Raw genomic sequence first — 21,004 nt, 5'->3', positions numbered from 1 at the left:
TAAAAAATGCTTAGCTTTAGAAATGTATGACTGTCAAAAACCTTGCTCTGCGGAAATGCCATAACATGTTTATAATGGTACAAAATTTCCTTTATCAGCAAATGTATTTTTCAAGTGACTGAAAAAAAAGTGTGTTTTTTTTTGTAATAAAGGTTCCTATTTTTTATCATATTGCAACTAGGATGATTTACATTGTATAAGGACATGCCATGTATGTAACATTTTAGGCTTCATGTTTGAAAAATTCTCTGTAGCTATACTTTTTTACAAAAGTATGAATCTTTCAACATCCTAAGTCTGATGGTGCATTTGTTAACATTTGAACTGTAAAGAGTCACTTAATACCAAAACAGACTTATGCAAAAATCTAGATGAATCTTACCATTTTGTGTTTTTGATTATTAGAAATGTAGAGATGAGGCAGGAAGAAATAAGCTAACTAAGAGGTTCATCTCCAGGGCAAAGTGCTTGTTTATGTGCAACAAAACTAGATTAGCAGCTAAGGAACAGAAAACAGAGGTGTCTTTTTAGCAAAAGATTTTCACTGCAATACTTTAAAGAGATGAAATATGTTTTTCGGATCTCATTGTTTTGTCCGTATTCTATTCATTAAACTTATCAACTTGATATTTATTCAGTCTCAGGAAGTACATGATTTGTTTTAAAGCCTAAAGAGTTCTCCACTCAATGCTGTTATCCCAATATGCCATTGAATTCTTTTTTGCATGTTTCTGTCTGATTTCCTTGTCCTGTAGGTTTGCCGTCTGCAAATCTGGCTGCACCTAACCTGACTGTGGAGGAGGGGTCGTCTATTACATTGTCTTGTAGTGTGGCAGGCGATCCGCTTCCCAATCTATACTGGGATGTTGGAAATTTGATTTCCAAACATATGGTAAGGCTTGTCTTCCAAGCATGTGGGGTTATCTCTATCTTAGTAGACAGATAATGAGAGTGTTGTAGAACCTGAGACCACATGGAACCCACCGGGGACCATGTAATATCTTATAGGCCTAGAAATGAACAAGAAAGTTTTCATATATGTTTACTCTCCACTTATTCTTAATTACCAAAGACTAATGCAGTTTGGCTTTTAAGTTATATCTACAAAGTAGACTGAAGAGTGTTTATATATTCCCTAATAGGTATTTTATATCATCCTGACCTAGGTCAGACAGGATCCTTATGATCTTTTTCCTTGGAGGAAAGATGGTAGCAATTCAGGGGATTAAGACAACTTCACTTATTAGCAATTAGCTCAGGTAACTTGCCTTTACTTGAGCTCAAAGTTTTATATATAAATATATGTACATATGGGGCTGGGATATGGTTTAGTGGAAGAGTGTTTGCCTAACATGCATGAAGCGCTGAATTCAATTCCCCAGTATCCGGAAAAGCTGGATGTGGTATTGTAGCTCAAGTGGTAGAGTGCTATCCTTGAGCAAAAGAAGCTCAGGGACAGGGCTGAAGCCCTAAGGTCAAGCCCCAGGACAGGCAAAGAAAAATACATGTACATATGTATTTGTTCTACATACTGTTAGTTTTTAAGCCAGAGAAAAACTCCCATATCTAGTCACTTTGGGACATTCTAATTAAGGTTATTTTTGTCATTTGTAGAATGAAACAAGCCAGTCCCAGGGTTCCTTACGGATAACTAACATTTCATCAGATGATAGCGGAAAGCAAATCTCTTGTGTGGCAGAAAATCTTGTAGGAGAAGATCAAGATTCTGTGAACCTCACTGTGCACTGTACGTACGCAGGCCAGCATTTGTCTCTAATGGCAGATGACTGTGGATATTGTCACATGGGTCTGTGGGGTACCCTGCTTATGTTTGTTACCCGAGAGAATACTGAGGTGTTAAATGCAGTCTTCACGAAGAAAGCCTCTTTCTATTTCTGCTTCCTATCTCTAGCTCACACCTTGTCTCTCTTTTGAGTTTTTAATTCTGTCTTCAGCTTATTGCCTTGTATTTTTCCTTGTGTGTTTCAGATAACCATATTTGAGCTAATTAGCCTCATGTTAACATTCTGGCTTAAATTCTGATAAGTCAGTTCCTAAAACCCTTTTTCTCTATGAAGCTTTAAAGTAGTGCTATTTGAAGTATTTGCTGGCTGTTCACAAATACCAAATTCTAACATCAACATAATAAAACTACTCTAGCCTTGTATTAAGTTCTGTGGGACAGTAGGTCCTACTTAAATTACTAAAAGTTATTATCATCTTAGAAAACCTGACTTACCATTATTTCACATTTCTGTGCACACTAAAGCTTCTTAAATATATCACTTTGCTTTATGGTATTATAAATCCCATCCATCTTCCACTTTTTGATGGTGGGATTCCGTGTGGAACTCACATAGACACATCATACCATGACAAGTTCAAACCTGCACAATACAAATGAATGAGGCTTTATTCTGGATTAGGATTTGGATGAAAATAATGTAAGTGTTCATGTGTGAATGTATGTGTAAAAGTGTACATATGTAGACTACTACTATAGCTGGTCTTCCCATTTTGGTTATTCTTGTAACTCGCATGCAGTTGGTGGCTGTTGGAACAATTGGTTGAAATCGCCAGTCATATTTCTTAGTCCCTCTCAGTCCCACTACTGTGCTCAGTGGGAATTAATTTTATAATTTCCCGCCACAATGTTATCTCCATTATATCCCCAACTATATGTGACCAGGTGCCAGCTTTACGTCTTCACATGAACACCCTACTGAAAGTTCACTGGAGCATGTGGGCAGACTAAATGGCCCTGGACATGGAATGTGGGCTGGTGGGAGAAGGCCAATCTCATGGTCTTTGATGTGCTTGGTTCATAACTCAGACCTACAAAGACGTACATCTGAACATGCATACATCTTATTTTATGTAATGAGTATGGAGCCCTCACCCCATGGAGTCTAAATTGGATTTTTACAGACAGAACCTGCCATGAACAAGTATTTTGATTTCCCAAACCTATTTTAAGAAGGCATGTGAGGAATATTTGCTAAAGCAAGCAATCAAACTTTGCAAATGGAGACTTTGCAATATTGCACTGAAGTGAGAGAGCCTGTAACAATATACATTTGCAGAATTCCATGACTACACATGCTCAGTTGTGAGGATTTTCAATGATCCCTGGAAATCTTTCTGTAGATTATGAACTAAGTTCTTTTCCAGCTATCTTCTTCTTGGCTAGTATTTTGGGAGGGTTTGCCTGAGCATAGAGAGGATAAAGTCAGATTATCTGCTCTTCGTTGAAGACATGTGGACTTGAGTACTTTCTTAGTGTAAGTGACATCTATATGACCATTGTGATCTGAGGAGTTGACCTGATCTGTTTGGATACAGAATAGAATAAATATGGGTAATAGTGGCTCAGGACTGTAATGTTAGCTACTTCAGGGGCTGAGATCTGAGGATTTCCCAGACAGAAAAGTATGTGAGAATCTAACACACTTTAACCAACAAAAAGCTAAGAGTGGAGGTGTGGCTCAAGTGGTGGATTGCCAATCTTGAGTGAAAAATCCAAGCAACAGTGAGAGGCCCTGAGTTCAAGCCCCCAATACTAGCACTGAGAGAGAGAGAGATGAGGGTAGGGGGAGGGAGGGATGGAGGGAGAGGATATAATAGACTAAAGCTGGGGGCGTGGCTTAAGTAGTAGAGCATTAGACTAGCATGTGAAAGACTCTGAATCAAATTCCTAGTACCAAAAAGAAAAACAGAGTAGAGAATTTTTGCATATTAGCAGGCTTCAATAACTTAAAAACTTTTCCACCTAACATTCAGTCAACAAGCAATGTATGAAGATTGGTTTTAAACAAAGAAAAACTGGATTCTGGTCCTACATTTGCTTCTCCGTGTTCTTTTTCATCTACCTTAACCTCATTGAGGTTTGTTTTTTTGTTTTTTAAGCTGCAAAGCAATGATGTTAGGCATGGAAGTTCTTTTTGGTCTTTCACATTAGAATTATCCAAGTCAGAACAATTCAAATGAATAATGATGAGTAGTTTCAAGTGCTTTCACTCAGAGTAAATATTCTGTTTTAAGACACTAGTCATTAAAGCCTCCTTCCCCTCTAGACATTTAAAACTAAAATCTAGTCTGTTTCCTCAACCTTGAATTGGACCTTCAACTATCAAAACACTGATATATAGAATGTAGCAAAAATGGGCTACATTAAATTCAATGCTTTAAAAACGATTTGCAGGGGCCGGGAGTTTGGCCTAGAGGTTAAAGTGCTTGCCTAGCATGCACGAAGACCCAGGTTCGATTCCTTGGTGCCACATACTTAGAAAAAGCCGTAAGTGGTGCTGAGGCTCAAGTGGTAGAGCTCTAGCCTTGAGAAAGTCCAAGGACAGTGCTCAGGCCCTGAGCTTAAGACCAGGACTGGCAAAAACAAAAACAAAAACAAATAAAAATGATTTGCAATTTATAGACAGTTTAAAAATCAATTTCCCCTATTTTCTATTAACCAGTCAACATGAACGACCATATTCATTGCTTTGATCAGGTTGATATGTCTTAATAAAGTTATAAAGAGCTTAGGGATTTGATGAAAATTCCAAAGTGCTTTTGTTGTTTGGGGTGTTTATTTAGAAAATTACTACGAACATAGTCTTTAGTAATTTTGGTAACGGGTCTATGTAATAGCGAGGCATATATATACAAATATATATCATATATTATAATGTGACATATTATAATAATATACGATATATATGACATATATTATATATATTAGAAGCCTTTCCACCATCAGAAATCTTTTGAATTATATATTTTAAAAATCTTTTATATATTATATATAATATTATATATATATCTGTATACATATTAGAAACTTTTCTACCACCAGAAATCTTTTGCTTCTGTTTGGAGCTGGCTCTTATGTACCTAGATTGGCTTTGAAGAATAACTATGAGTCTTAAGGAAAGCAGGGCAAGAAGTCTCCCTGAAGCTCTCTATAGGGAGTTAAATCAAGCTGGTGATAATACAAAACAATGATGGATACTAGAATTACTGGTCAGGGGTTCTCTCAAACAAAACAATGGTTGATTAAAACCACCTAACAATGACGCAGGAAATTGGGAGATGGGGAGAATGCTGAGCTTTCTGATGCTATGAACTCTCTCTCTTTTTCGATTTAGTTGCTCCAACTATCACATTTCTCGAATCTCCAACCTCAGACCACCACTGGTGCATCCCATTCACTGTGAAAGGGAACCCTAAGCCTGCGCTTCAGTGGTTCTATAATGGGGCAATATTGAATGAGTCCAAATACATCTGTACTAAAATTCACGTGACCAATCATACGGAGTACCATGGCTGCCTCCAGCTGGACAACCCCACCCACATGAACAACGGAGACTACACACTCATAGCCAAGAATGAGTACGGCAAGGATGAGAGACAGATTTCTGCTCACTTCATGGGCTGGCCTGGCATTGAGGATGGTGAGTACCAGAAGATTTGTGCATGTGGAGAGAAGATAGTCCATGTCATTCAATCGAACTCTCCTCAACCCCAGGGGCCAAAACTACCATTATGTATTCTTATCATCTGGGTCTGAATGTTAACTGGACTGGTTTTACCTAGTATGTATTTATTCTTGGGTGCAGGCCAAGAGTAAAATATTAGAGGAAAGCTGGAAATGAATGTGAAAGGCCTCAAGCCATTCGCCAAAACCAAGTCAAGGGGCAAAGACAGATGCTATACAAGAAGGTAGATGGGAATGACTGATTTTAAATAGGCATCTTATATACACAGGATTTCTAATTAGTATGGGAGTTCCTCAGAAAAGGGTTATTGCTATTGTTATTGTTATTATCTGGGTCTTTAATGAGCTTTCATACCGATGGTGGTAAGACTCATGGAAAAAAATCACAAAATGATGGATTGTGTTGGGATGACACATGATAGATTTTAATATTTACGTTCTACATTGTTATCCATTTGGAATCCAGAATCCTTCCTCCTTGTCCAGAGATCCAACACAGAGTATTTCTTCTTTTGCTTACTTGGATTGACTCAGTTGAGCCACTTTAAAAAAAAATCAAATCCTGAGTTATTTTCCTAGCAGTGGTAATAGGTCGGGGGGTGACAAGAGAGTTTCAGTGTGAGCTCCCACAGTGGGGGACAATTGTCAACCCTCTACCTAGTTCTCATGTTGTCCTTTAGTTTCCCATGTTGCTGCCCATGGTGGGGATGGAGCTGTGTTTGGATGTTGAGACTGTACATTGCTAGCCCTCCTTCCTATCATAGCAGATGGGAGTTAGCCAGAGGCACACAAAAGTGACTGGCAGAGGGAAGAGGACCTGGTGATGTGGAGATGTAAAGCATGGGACTGCTTGGCAGTGATGCCCGGCTGGTGTATGGGGCAGTGACATAGACGAAGGTGATCTACACAAAGCCACTTTGCCAAGCAGTGAAGAAGAATGCACTCATTTTCATTACATAAGAACTTCTTATTGCTCTGCTATTTTACCGACCATTTTTCAAATGCACTTCTTTGGCATGTTCAAAATGTGATTTGAGTAATGTAAGGAAGATTTATAAACAGCCCTTCAGGAGCACATAAAACAAACCAGATTTGCATTCAACACTTGGACACCGTTGGTCATTGTAGCCATTCCCATTAAATGTCCTCGTCATTGAGAATGTAGTTTTTCTGGCTGGGCTTGCTGTAGTGAGTCTCTAAATCATTGTGTTTCTTACTGCCTGTGAACAACATCTTTCAGGACTAAATCCGGAAACTTTAATTGGGAAAATGGCTTTTGGTTTGTTTGTTCCTATTATTTTTATTTCCAAGTAATTTTAGAGCACAGTTCCCAACCCCCACCCAGCTTTACCCATTACTAATATCCTATGGTAAGGTGGTATTTATAAAGAAACTATACTGGAATATTACAGTTCAACCAACTTCAACTTTATTTAAATTTCACTGTCAACAGCCTTTTGAAACTGTTGGAAGTGAAACTTGATTCAGGGCGAAGATTGAGTTTAAAAGCTGTCAGAGGCAGATTCTTTGTGTAGTATAAAGGCAGTAGCTTTTCTTATTTTAAAAGAGATTTTGATTCTTTTGAATATTTCTATATGAGGTTTATATTTGGCAGAACTGAACTTCTCATATCCATGTGGCCTCATTTATGTAGATAATTTCTGTTCATTTTAACCTAATATTGGCAAAGGATTGTTTTCAGACATAAATCTTGAAATCTTTCAAGTGTTCTTTTTTTTTTCCTTTTAAGTGGAGGGAAAACAGCAACTCAGAAGGCTGAGATTTGAGGATCTTAATTTGAAGCTATCCCTGAAATAGACAGGGAAGTCTGTAAAACTCTCATCTACAACTAAGTACCCCCCAAAAGCTAGTAGTGACACTGTGGCTTAAATGGTAAAGTGTTTGTTTAGAGCAAAACAGTGCCAAGACCCTGAGTTCAAATACCAGGGTTATCCTTTATCCATGGGAGGGGGTAAAATCTAGCTGTTTTATAAGGCTGATCTCTCTCCTTTTTCCTCTTCTTATTCATTTATTCATTTTTATTAGTTCTTTAAAATATCCATATCTGCTTTGGAAAAATATTTTTCTCTATTTACTCAAAGGTCAGTGGTCCAAGAGCAACAAATGAAAGTAGAAATGATGGTGATTTAGCCCAGGGTGATAGTGGAGATAGATCGTTCAGTGGGCCCCAAACCAGTGTTTCCAGTGAGAGATTGACCTTACTTGACTTGGGGATGGAATTGTTGTGGATATTTCTGAGGTTTATGAGATTCATAGTTATAACATTCAGATAATGACCTTATTTAGAATTCTTTCTTTTCCTCTTATCTCTCTTAAAATCAAGCACAAAATTAATAAACAAAGAAAGAAAGAAAAACATTTCCCTGGAGTACTTTCCAAGTTTAAGGATAGCAGGTCCAATCTGTTCATATTCCTTCCATATTCCCGTTAACATCACATTGCAATCGATGAAGAAATTCAGTGTTCACAAACCTTTTTAATAAGAAGTATCTACTTGGGGAGTGATGGCCCATTTCTGTAAGATCAGCACTGGGAAAGCAGAAGCAGAAAGATCATGGGTTCGAGGTCATCTTGGGATACCTAGTGAGACCCTGAGTTCAAGAAATATGACCCAAAATGATCTGGGAAAAAAAGGGTTGATTCTTAACCACATTGATTTGGATGAGATACTTTTTATTTTTAATTTCTTTCTTTTTTTCTACTGGAAGTTTCCTGTTTTACAAAGAAGTGGGTAACCTGGACTTACCATGCAACTCTTTTACACAGAGACAGACTGGTCAAAATCCTGGCATCTCTTAGAGGCCATTCTCCTTACCACTCAGATGTCAGGGGATAGTTACTTGGCTTAGAAATACTGCTTTGAAGAGAGAGAATGATGATTGTTGAAAACGAATCAAAACATGGATAAAAGCAAATCCAGGCAAGTCCCTACAACCTCAATTGGTGAACAGGGAAGAAGATGAACTAACTGGATGGTCTAATCATCTTGGCTGTCTCTGACACTGGCTGGTGGAGAAACTGCATGAAGGAAATGGCAGCAATTCTTCTCTTGGAGAAAAAGTGGGATAGCTAGACCTGCAGCTGGTATCAATCCAGACCCAGGACTGGGTGCAAGGCAGGCATTGAGGAAAGAGACCCAGCAAACTAAAGTCCACGTGGAATGTCTTTTGAGGGTGCTAGGACCAGTACAGATGTGTGACTGTGGAAACAAAGGTGTTCCTTGATCTTTAGATGTCACCAGTACCTTCACCAGGGTCACTGAAAAAGAGAGACAGGATATCGTCAGACCCCAGACACTGCTGGGAGCTACGGATTTCCTATTTAAGAGCTGAATTCGGTGCTGGCTAGTCTGGAGTAGTATTTGAAGCACAAAAGGCAACTTTCAGCTTCCAAATGAACTCCAGAGCCCACCATGTTCTTTGTAGCACACTGAAAAGCACAACTAGGGACCATCACATGAATTTTATTTTATTTTTACCTTCCTTTGTCCCAGTAAAGTCAGTTCATGGGGACTAGTCTTCCTTGCTTCTCAGCACAGTAGTTAAATAGTTTCCAACCCCTTATTCCAAATTGCCACCAGTGGGGGACTTTTCACTATTAATTCATTTTATCTCATTTTTAAATATACATTGGGGAGACCTACCTGTAGCAATTCTGATTCAGTGGCTCTCAGACTGTATGTTGTGTTTTATTCTTATTTTTACCAGATCTCATAAGTAACCACAAATATCATTGTTCTGAGCCATGCAAGGTTTCTCTGCTCCTAATTCTTTGGTGATCCCAGGCTTCAGATCAAATCTCCATTTAGAAATCATTTAACTAAGCTGGGCGATGGCTCACACCTATAATCCTAGCTACTCAGGAGGCTGAGATCTGAAGGATCATGGTTCAAAGCCATCCTGAACAGGAATGTCCATGAAAGTTTTATCTCTAATAAACTACTCAGAAAAATCTGGAAGTGGAGCTATAGCTCAGTGGTAGAGCAATAACCCTGAGCAAAATGAAACTCAGGGATAGGACCCAACCTCTGAGTTCAAGCCCTAGAGCTTACACAAAAACAATAAAAGAAATAAAACCATATAACCCATCAGAGCTAGAAACCAGATTTTCTGGTAGATCTCAAGGTCAAGTTCTTCTTCTCTCCTCCCCATGTTCAAGCTGGCAGGATGCATGAGGGGTGGAGTTTGCCAGGTTTTCCACCCCTCTGCCGCCCAGGTTAAAAAAGATGAGAATAGTGAGTGGAACTGTGCTTGCTGGTGGCTGTGTGCTCTTGAGACCTGGGAATGTTCAATACTGTAACCTGGACTTTCTTCCATGGGAACCTTTATGGGTTCTTTGAAGATTGTTCTCTGTTCAGTTCTCATGATGTGAACAGACATCTCGCTTCAGCTGGGGCAGTTTATTCCTTCCTCCAGGAACAAGTTTTGTGTTATTGGAGTTCCAACGTCTTTGCTCCAGGTGTCCTAGAACCGGAGACTCCCTCTAAGGCATTCTTCCCTGCAATCTCCACATGCTCCACAGGACTGGAGACCTGAAACTTCTGGGTACACAGCATGAAGTAAATCAGTTAGAAACATGGCTTCCAGTGGACTTCCTTGGCAGATGTCAGGCCAGGGCTTCTGAGCTTTCTACCTCTCAGAAACAGTGGGCGATTTCAAAGTAGTTCTAGGGGTCCCCTACAGAATCTGGGAATTCTGAATAACATGTCAGCTCTCTCAAGAGGTATGAGAAAGCTCGACCAGGTAGATCCTTCTTAGCATACTGGCAAGGTGAGGTGTGGGGTAAGAACACTCCAACCACCCAGACATTGAAGAGAGGTGGAGAAATGATTGGCCCTCCATTCCTGCTCCATGTTCCTCTTCATGGTTGCCTTCATCTTATCCTCAAAGATCAGCTTTGATTTCCCCGTCTTGGTATGAGATAGGACCCAGCTGGAGATGGGGGGGGGGGGAAGAGTAGGCCAATAGTTCATGGAAGCCCCCCTGGAATGTTTTCTTTTTAGAGATATCAGTAAACATTTATTGGAATAGTGGTTTCAAGTGATTCCTCTTAGAGGACTTGAGAACTTCAGGGTTTTACTTATAGTGAGATAAATTTTTGTCATTTGCTGTTTATTCAAATGATTGTATGAGCTTGGAATCTGTAACATAGCTAAGGAACCTTGGTTGTGGGGGAAAGGGTTTATTTAGGTTTCTTGATCTGATTCTGTCTCAGATCTGAGACATCATCCACCACCTCCATGGGTAGCTTTCTCACTCTCAAAAAGGTTCCTGCGTCTACTCAAAAGGTTGAAATATCTGCTAGATTACAGAAAGGCACTCCTCAGCTCTCTTGGTGCCAATAGGGAGAAACTCTTTACCCAGAAATGCTTTTGTTGTGACACTGACTTTGTTCTCCTTATTTAGGAACTTTGACTCATTAAGACTTTTCTAATTTACTATGTGAACATTCTTGACCTTTAAGGAGAAATTGGAGTCCAAGTTCAGTTCCTAAAAAGGGTATAGGAATTCAAGCTCTTTTTGGTGCCTGAGATGCTCCCCCTCCCCTACCCCCATTTCCTCTCCCATTGGAATAGGGGCTACAGCTGTGTCATAAGGAACAAAGAAAAACATCTCTTCTTATCCATTCTCTTTCCTTCCTTCCTTTCTTCCTTCCTTTCTTCCTTCCTTCCTTCCTTCCTTCCTTCCTTCCTTCCTTCCTTCCTCCCTCCCTCCCTCCCTCCCTCCCTCCCTCCCTCCCTCTGTTCCTTCCTTCTGTCTCTGTCTCTGTCTTATTCTCTCTGTTTCTCCCCCTCTCTCTCTTTCTGGCTGTGGACAGATATTCCCTGTTCTCAATATTTGTATAGCTAGCCAACTTAATGCCTCATTGACAACTTGGTCGAATCAGATCCATCTTCTAGCACCGGTGTGGCTCTGAACAATTTTCTTGACCTTTCTGTGGGTGGGGTCCATAGACCAAACACTTTGAATAATGAGGCTTCCTCACTGTACTCTACAGAACCTGCAGAAGCCTCTCATAGAACTGGTCCAGTATCCATCGAGATGACTGATAACTTGCCAGAGAAATCAGATCCTAACAATGATAAAAATCACTCAAATGGTGGTGTGTAGAAATGTCTTCTAATTGGCTTTGAAAGAGTAAGATGAACTTGATCTAGGGCTTATGAAGGGAGATTTCGAAGAGAGAATAAAAGTAAAGGTAGAGATTGCAGGCACATACATATAAAGCACAGGAGTATCTAAGGATTCTCCAAAGATCCTGATGTATCCTATTTAGCTTACAGGCCAGAAATAAAGACTTGTCTAAGATGAAATTGATCCTCCCTGTGGCTGTCATTGGAATTCAATCCTCTCTGTAGAAGTTCATGAAGTCTCTTCATGAACAGGCAGTCTACTGAGTGGAGATTAGATGAGATGCAGGTTTCTTTCTCTTTTTAAACAAACTTTGAAACAGAAATTAATGTCAGAGAGATCGCTCACAGTGTACCCTGAAGAAGGAACCTAGGGTCTTTCTTAGCATCTTTTCTGCAGCTAAGTTCTCAGAATTCGGGAGGTCAGATATTTCTAAGTGTGAACATGTTGATTCAGAGTGGAATGTCTTTTCCCAACTGATGTCATTCTTAAGGTTGGAAAGAAACCTATCAGAGAGCTGAATGATAAAATACTCTTGTTTTGAAGCTTCCATTCCTTAGGCAGTCTATAAAGAGTGTCTCTCTGGCCCACTCATTCAGGAAGAATGTCACAGCTCCAGAATGCTCATTCACGTAGCAGTGGGAGTTAGTGACTTATGCTTCCTAATTCAGGAGCAGTTGTCTCCAATTCGAAATGTGCGTCAGGAACAAACTATAAATATTGGAAGAGTTTTTCCCACAGTTTCTTGTGTCATTTTATCCAAAGATTGATGACGTCTGAGTGAATGCTCTCCTCCCTCCTCCCTGCCTCTGCTGTGATTAGAATCAGCTCCCCTCCCCCACAAAACTCCATAGATTTAGATTTGGCATCTTCAGGCCAAAGAGCATAGGAGAAGAAATTTCTCTTGAAGTCCTACATTAAGAAGATAGAACCACATCTGCCTCTGCTACCTGTACCTTAGGCCATTTGTCAATATTCTTTTCTTTTCTTTTCTTTTTTCTTTTTTCCCTTTGGTCTCGGGGATGAGAGAAAATAAAATTCTACTGGTTTTATGCCTTAAATAACTGAGAAGAGTCTGATTTGGCCATGGGCATATAGTGATCATGATAATTAAGATTTATATTTAAATTGGTCCTTCTCGAGAGGACTAATGTTAATTAATTATGCCTCCCAAAGCTCCCAGGGAGTTGCCAAAGCCAATGCTGTTATCTTCCCATCCTGTGGAAGATGCCTTTGTTACAGAAAAGGAGAGATTCCCAATGCTGACTAGCAAATTAGTGGCTGAGGCAGGAACAAAACCCAGAAGTTGGAACCCCCACGTTGTCCCTCTCAGAGTCCAGCTTGCTGTTCAGAAAGCAAAGAAGAAAGGAGGATCTGACTATCAAAGTCGGACTGCCAATGCGAGTTAGAAAGCACTGTTGACCAAAAGCAAAGACAATTTATTTGAAGAGACAAATCTTTTGCTATTGCTGTATCTTGTGGAAGTCTTTGAAATGTTTTTCTTTTCAAGATCATACTAAGCAGAATCTACAAAGAGAATGGAAAGAAAAAACTCCTTTCTTTCTTTCTTTCTTTCTTTCTTTCTTTCTTTCTTTCTTTCTTTCTTTCTTTCTTTCTAGACCATTAGGGGGAGACTACATGAAGGAGACAGAAGTATCTTCCTGGCCTCTACTGTTATTTTTATATGGGTGACAAAAAGCACCCAGAATGACTCCTACTGCCAAATTACCTCTTTTCTCTCCATTAAAAAATCCTTAGAATGATCATTTCCTTTAACCAGAGAGCCTTACCGTTAATAAGTCATAATGGTTTACTCACGAGGATTTAGTCTTAAGATGTACTAGTGGGACAACTAAGGTTGGGAGCTAAATGAAAAGATCCATGTTGTAGATTAGCCTGAAATGAAGAAGCTGGTGACATTCTTTGCTTTGATAATGCAGAGAAAAGAAAAGGAAAGTCTCAGCACTCAAAGGCTCATCTCGCAGAGATTCCAGCATTGTCTGTTGGTCCTGAGTCTGTGTGAAGTGTGCATCTGTGATATGATGCTCTTTTCATATGGGATGTTCCAGGGGCACCATGGACCTATGACCAGTCCCCTGCATTCCTGACAACATTCCTAAGGCCAAGAACAAAGCTAAAGTATACTCGGCACCTTAAGACAGAAATCAGAATCTGACCACCAGGCAAGGAGAATCTGATACTTGGTCCTCATCTTCCACATAATATGTTGTCTCTTTGACATCCGATTGAGAGATGAAACAGTCTGCTACTTATAGAAAACAGCAGTGAATTGAGTGGATTTCCATATTTTATTCCAGAGTTTTTCAACATGATGCATGAGGACTTGATGGGCTGTTGCTGCCAAAATCATCTATTTCCTACCATATTCAAGGAAAGAGAATATTGCTCTTCAAGTTTCTACTACAAGGATGTGACTCAAGTCAGATGTGACTCATTTATCATTCATTTATTCTCTTGGTTGGGTTTCATTCATTCATAGTGAGCATTTAGTCTTTACTATCTCCAACAGGGCTCCTTCATTTCCAGGATATAATTGTAGATGATAAAATATTGAAGTTAAGCTAAAGGAATCTGGAATTGGACTTAAAGATGGTGGGAATATAGTTTCATTGTCCTGAGTCAAAACGGGAAGAACAGTCCATGTCTGCATTCAAAATGCATTACACTGCCTTGTTTTTCATGACTGTGAGATCTGTGCATTCACTCTGTGCTCAGCTTCCTGAACCTGTGTCCACAGAAGCATTTCTTTCTTACGAAGAGCACAGCCCTCTCACGCATTCTTCCTGCTCCACTGTCTTCTTCCTGTAAGTTCCAGAATCTTACACTGAATCTGATTATTTCTAACAAGGAAAGCAAAGTGGCAGTAGTTCTCATGCATCTGGGGGGAAAATAGCACTATTCAGAAAGTTTAATTGTGGCCTAATTGTTTCACTGGTGAGCTTGGCAGGAAAAAGTGTGCATTGATATGAATTGTAAATCTGAAAAACTAACTTTTACCCCCTAGGTTCTAGGCTAACTTGTTTATTGGTGATTCCCACTCCAAATCTGATGTTCCTTTTTATATTTCAACATTTGCTATGCTGAATTGATTTGCTGTTCTTGGAACTTCCTAGAGGCTTTGTGTGGGTAGGTGTTTGGGTGTTTCCTTTCTGTGATGTAGCCTATGCATCGTTTTAAGATGAAATCATCTTAATATATGGCTTTGCTAAACATGAGTTAGAATGAATCTTTTTAAAAGTGTCTTCTTGGTCTTGTGTGTGTAAAAGTAAATGATGGGCCAGGTATGCTTGCTCAGTCCTCTAATCCTAGCTACTCAGCAGGCTGTCAGGTTTTAGTCGGTGAGACCTCTCTCAACTAGTAAAAAGCTGGATGTGGTAGTGTCTGTCATCCTAGGTATGTGAGAAGTCTAAATAGGAGGGTTATGGGCCGGCCACCACAAAGCAAAACCTTATTCAGACAAAAATAAGGAAAGCAGAAGGGCTGGGGGCATGGCTCAAGTGGTAGAGTACCTGCCTGGCAAAAATGACATGCTGAGTTCAAATCATAGTAGTCCCAACAATACATAAATAAGCTAACTGCAATTGAATGCTGCTAACAGACTGCTCTTGACATGAGTGAGATTCATGAAGATATGAGAGCAATTGGAGTGACCAATTTCTCCCAGCCTTAGTTGGGAAGATCTCATATTCTGGAGAAAGCCTTTGGGCTTGGATAAATGGAATAAATCTGACAGAGACTGCTCCAATTTTAGAATTTAAATTCAAAAGTTGCACGAATTCCTTAGTCTCAGGGCAATCTAATTACTCTAGAATCAAAGTTCTCATACTTAGAATCCAAACAATTGAAATGTCATAACTCAAGTCATTGGGAAATAAGATATAACTTCTACCCTCCTATCTGACAAGTATATATTTATAATGACCTGGAACAATGAACCTGAAGTTAGATTTCTCAGGCTCTTGGAATTCGTTTGAACATAGTGGTGCTGGTTGAGCTAGACTCAGGCCACTGGCCTCTGACCTGTGACTCCCGCAATCTAGCCAAAAGGTGTGCATGTGGTCAGCCCAGCCCATTTCTTTTTGTCTTCTTCTCTTGCAGTTCGGACTGACAGTTTTCACTGAGAACTGGGAATGTGGCTCAAGAGGTGGGGATGTGGTTCAAATGGTAGAATACTCACCTTGAAGATTTACCTCATGGTGGCATGCTCATATCGATTGGAAGGCATGGGTTTGGGGAAAATAAGAGGATTCTAGTCTCTGAGCACATGGAGTAAAGTTTAGAAATGAGGGGTACCACTGGAACACATGCACCCTTGCAACTTAGATTGTGTGTGGAGGTGCAGAGTGAGAGGGTTGCAGAGTGACTTCTCAAATACCGAGCAGCTAAGAGAGTGGTTTTCCCCTTTGGGGTTTTAGAACTTGATCTTCAGTAGGGGTGGTAAATCCCTCAGTAAGGGCAGGAAATCTCACTTGGTTTAAGGTCTTTGTAAAGACAGATGAATAGGCTGGGTGGTGGCTCCCACCTGTAATCTCAGCTACTCAGGAGGCTGAGATCTGAGGATTGTGGTTCAATTAACCACCAGAAAACTAGAAGTGGAGTTGTGGCTCAAGGGGTAGGGCAGTAGCCCTGAGCTGAAGAGTTCAGGGACAATGCCCAGGCCCAGAGTTCAAGTCCCATGACCAACAAAAAAATAGATGGGTGCTGTGCAGATGATATTAAGAAGTCTGATCCTGTGACTACCTGTCTTAGTTCAAGACAGAGCTAAAAGTCTGTTTGCAGAGGTGTCATATCAACTACAAATAATCCTAATAACACATATTTAGAGTGTTACGGGAAGCCATATGGAAATGATATTGAAGATAATAAGACTCCTGAAAATGCAATTGAGATTTATGAGTGTGAATGACTTTGCACAAGCAGGCTGTGCACTGATCTATTTCACGTGGTGCCATCACAAACTATAAAGCAGGAATACCACAGCAATTTGCAATATCTCTAAATCAAAGAACAGAACCACCCATTGAAATATTTTTCTCTTGGCAAACAGATAGTCTCCCAATTGAAATGTGTTGAAATGTGAACATTAGAGATACTTTTATTTGTTTCTTCATTTAGACTAACCTCGATTATTCCCAGGTCAATTCATGAGGAGAAACTTGGCTCATTTCACTCTAATGGTATTTTTTTTTTTCTGCTGAGCATTCAAAAGTGAAATGAAAACAGAGTAAGCTTTATGCTTTACAAGTCACATGGTTTTGTATGGAAAGTTGAAGCATAAAGTATATCAAAGAATTTGAAAATACATATTTCAGTCACTTAAGTTTTAGAATAGAATTTCATATAATTGCCAAGTAGACGTGCGCATAAAGACTTCATTAAGCTGAGCTTAGAAGCAAAGTAGCAAATGTTTTTGCTACTAATTTCTTGTTGGAGATTTACGAGAATTTTAAATGTTTTTAGCATGTTTCATGGAAATGCTTGCAAACAGAATATGTTGACCTTCCTGGTGATTACAGAATCATGTATGAAATTAAACTGATATACTGTCATATTTTTATCTGACATAACATCAGTGTATAATCTTGTCCATGGATATTTGCCATGGGGAAAATACAGGTTGTTTCTTTCTCTGATGTTGTTGGGAAGAGAAAGTGTGTCTACAGCCTTAGCCTCTCTTAGACATCTGGGAAGAGAATAAAGTTACATGGTAGATAGCATTATGTCAGGTGTTGAGCAAATGTTTATGAACATTGCATGTAGCTTCACAGGAATCTCCAAATGATCAGAGAATTTTAAAAAGTGCTATGCAAATGAGCTATTTCTGGGATGAAAAAGTACTAAAATTCGAGTTCATATGACCAACCATTTTATTTACATCTATAGTATGTCATAATTCATTGAGCTCTGAAATGATTTTGATTTCTCATTAGTCTTTTCTTTTTTGGAGGGTAGAAACTGGAGGGCTGGGGAAGGAGCAGAGTTAACACAATGCAAACAAGAACTTCACCTGTAATTTAACTTTCCTGGAACAGTCTATTTGATTGTGAAATCCTCATTGTATACTTAGCACATTTTTGTTAGTATAAAGTGTAGGTTGTTTTAAAATTCTAAAATGCATACTTACAAATCTTTGCTGTGTTTTGTTTTATAGGTGCAAACCCGAATTATATTGATCTCATTTATGAGGGTAATTATCACATTTTCTTTTCTGATTTTTTAAAAAATCTTGTTTGTGAATAATGAAATATATCAACTAAAAGAAAACCTTTAGGCTTTGTTAAATATATACATTAAACACTACACATAGGCCAAAATAACATCTCAAAAAAAAATCACTCAGTATTGACGGCTGTTTTCCCTTGATATTTACAGTGCCTGTAAATAGTACTTTCTCTCACAGCCTCTGTTCTTGGAAGTAGTAAATCCATTCTGCTGGAACAGACATTTTGCCTCCACAATTGGGAACTAATTACCTGTTTAAAAGCCATGACTACCAAGAAAAGGGAGGTATATCAGTTTCTGGATATGACAGTAAACTCAACTCAGAATTGTTTCTGGTGTAATGAGAAGTGGACCTATGGACAGAAATGTCAAAGGGAGTGGGGAGCGGGGTGTTGGGAGCTGACTTTCAGGCCTGGCTATACAAACAGCTCAACTGCATCTATCACTGGGGACTTCCATTCACCCGCTTTCAATTCCCAGCCCCAAATGCCAGCTTTGCTGAAAGCTGGTTCTCCTTGTAGCTTTCACTTGATATTGGCACCAACACTGATGGGAAGGAGAGAAGAGAATCTAATGGTGACACAAAAGCAGCTCCCCAGAGGTTCACCAAGCCCTCTTTGTATTCAGATGAAGTCTATGATCCCAGCTACCTGGGAGGCAAAGATCAGGAAGCTCGTAGTTCAAGGATAGCCCAGTCAAAGTATGTGGAAGAACTCTTCCCAGCCGATAGCAGGCTGGGTGTGGTCACATGCACCTGTCATCGCAGCTATGTGGGAAGTATAAATAGGAAGGTCTTTGTCCGGTCCAGCCCAGGCACAAACAAGGGTCTCAGACCCTTTTAAAAAGTAACCAAAGCCTGAAAGACTAAAGTTGTGGCTCATATGGTAAGTCTGTCTAATAAGCACAAAGTCCTGAGTTCAAATCTCAGTTCTGCCACAAAAATAAAAAACGGTCTGTAAAGCCATAATCCATAGCATTACTGAGACGAGAGCTGGATCTTTGACTAGATCCATTCCTGGAGTATGGCTCAGTTTCCTTGATGGTGAGAAGTTTGAATCCTAAACAAAATGAAATACTGAGATACATCAGAGGAAAGGAACCCCAAAATCCACCATTCCAACCTTTGAGCATCTCATGTCTACATTGTTAGTTTGACCAAATGCCAAATGTGAATTTCTGGATGTGAAAACCCATTTCCAAGAAATCACTTCTATGACCCCAAGGCCACTAATTATAGTGAAGTAACAGACCACATTTCAAGATTTAGCTTGGGATTGAAGAATGGCTAAAAGTCTGTTCTTTAACTTTATATCTAAATATGCATCGAAACACTCACCTTTCCATTGGTATCAGTTCCCATGTTGGGTCTTTGGGGAAAAATATGATTTTAAACTATGAAGTTTTAAATGGTTTACATTTTGCACAAGTGACTGGTTGCCTGATAGACAAACAAATAAAATTTAGTCACATTTGAAATCAATTAATGTTAAGATATTTACAAAGAATATGGTGAGGCTGTGTCATTTGACATTACAAATGAAACAGCAAACCAATGATAGGTGTCTTTTCTGTTTCTTTTCATTCATATTCAAAAGAGCATTTTGCTAATAAAAAGATAATTTAAGGTGATTATTCCAAGTCCAAGGATTCTAACTAGAAAGGTTCACTTGAGACTGAGTTGATGAGATAACCTATTCAGGATAGAAATTAAAGTTGCTGTACCTGCTTGAAAGTAAAAATACAGACATTGATAAACAATATAACTTGTACTAAACTCACAAAGAATCATTTTTGATACTTCATATGTGATATTACTAATAACGCTTTGATCAAGACACACTCTACTCATAAACTACTGTGTTGAATGGCAATTCCTTTGTGCAACTACTTAAAGGTAGCAAAATATTAAAATAAAACGAACACTTTGCCCACAGAAATCAGTGTTTATTTCCATACTAATCCAACAGATTAAAACTGATTCCCAAAGAAGGCTTTTGAGACTAGATAAAATAAGAACACAGCTTTATGATTCTGAGTCTAACTTTGAGTAGTTGATATGGGATTATTGTCAATGCAGAACTCTTTAAAGAAGTTCCTTTGTGCCCTCAAGTTCCAGATTGATGCTTATATCAAGTTATATCTGAAGCATTTCACCTTTATTCAAGTGAGATGTACCTGCCTTGGGCACAACTCAGTGTTATTCATTTGAAATATGCACTCATGTCCAGAGCTCAACTCCCTTTGTGCCTGCTAGCCCTAGATTTGCCCTTTGCCCTTCTTTACCTGGGAAACTGGCAATCAGAATTCATTTCCAAAGTCTCTTCTCTGATGATTCTTAGATGATCCATTCTCCTGCATGTCTGTTTTAAGGATGCTAGTGGTTAAAGTGCTTGCCTAGCATGCATGAAGACCCGGGTTCGATTCCTCGGTACCACATACATAGAAAAAAGCCGGAAGTGGTGCTGAGGCTCAAGTGGTAGAGCTCTAGCCTTGAGAAAGTCCAAGGACAGTGCTCAGGCCCTGAGCTCAAGCCCAGGACTGGCAAAAAAAAAAAAAAAAAAAAAAAGAAGTGGCTTCTTGCATGCAAAGATGAATCTCGATACCAAGCATAGAACTCGACCAACAAAATAGTGATGGGGAGATCTGGGTTGAATAAAAGTTTAGCTTCATGCAATTGCAATACTACAGTATATTTTAACTCAGCGGTTGGGCTGAGCTTCTCCACATCAGTCTGGGGCAGAGGGTGATTGGGAATCCCTGTGATCTGTCTTGCTTTGTTTTGGGTCTTACTGTGGCCTTGTATCTGTCAGCAGCTGAATGACAACTTCATGTTTCTTCTTCACTCCTTTTCTCCTATTTAAGATACAACGGTGATGATTGACATAGAGGATACCACCAACAAAAGTAATGATATCCCTTCTACGGACGTTACTAACAAAACTGGTCGTGAGCATCTTTCGGTGAGTGGAATATACAGGTGCCTCCTACGTTGGCCCCCAGAATTTCGGATGCTGATATGAGCTGCTTTCAGAAGACTTGTGTGTATTGTTCAGATGTAAACAGGACATGGCAGGCTAGAAGGGTTATGAGTGGAAAGATTAAAAAATGATACATGAAA

General features: G+C 39.4%; 1 protein-coding gene across 6 annotated transcripts in view; it reads left to right on the top strand.

The window, feature by feature from the left end:
• Ntrk2 (neurotrophic receptor tyrosine kinase 2) overlaps positions 1 to 21,004 on the top strand; it is a 359,583-nt gene that overhangs the window by 61,278 nt on the left and 277,301 nt on the right. For all 6 annotated transcript variants that reach the window (XM_090329450.1, XM_090329449.1, XM_090329451.1 and 3 more), the window contains 5 exons: positions 756 to 892; positions 1,615 to 1,747; positions 5,142 to 5,447; positions 17,816 to 17,851; positions 20,749 to 20,846. In XM_090329450.1, coding sequence (XP_090185576.1) covers positions 756 to 892; positions 1,615 to 1,747; positions 5,142 to 5,447; positions 17,816 to 17,851; positions 20,749 to 20,846 — 710 coding nt within the window. The remainder of the gene's footprint in view (positions 1 to 755; positions 893 to 1,614; positions 1,748 to 5,141; positions 5,448 to 17,815; positions 17,852 to 20,748; positions 20,847 to 21,004) is intronic.

This window comes from Megascapheus bottae, chromosome 3 (assembly GCF_031878675.1).
Source record: "Megascapheus bottae isolate mThoBot1 chromosome 3, mThoBot2.hap1, whole genome shotgun sequence".
In the NCBI taxonomy this organism is placed as follows: Eukaryota; Metazoa; Chordata; class Mammalia; order Rodentia; family Geomyidae; genus Megascapheus; species Megascapheus bottae.
Note: the sequence above shows the minus strand (reverse complement) of the source record. Positions and strands in the feature narration are given on the sequence as shown.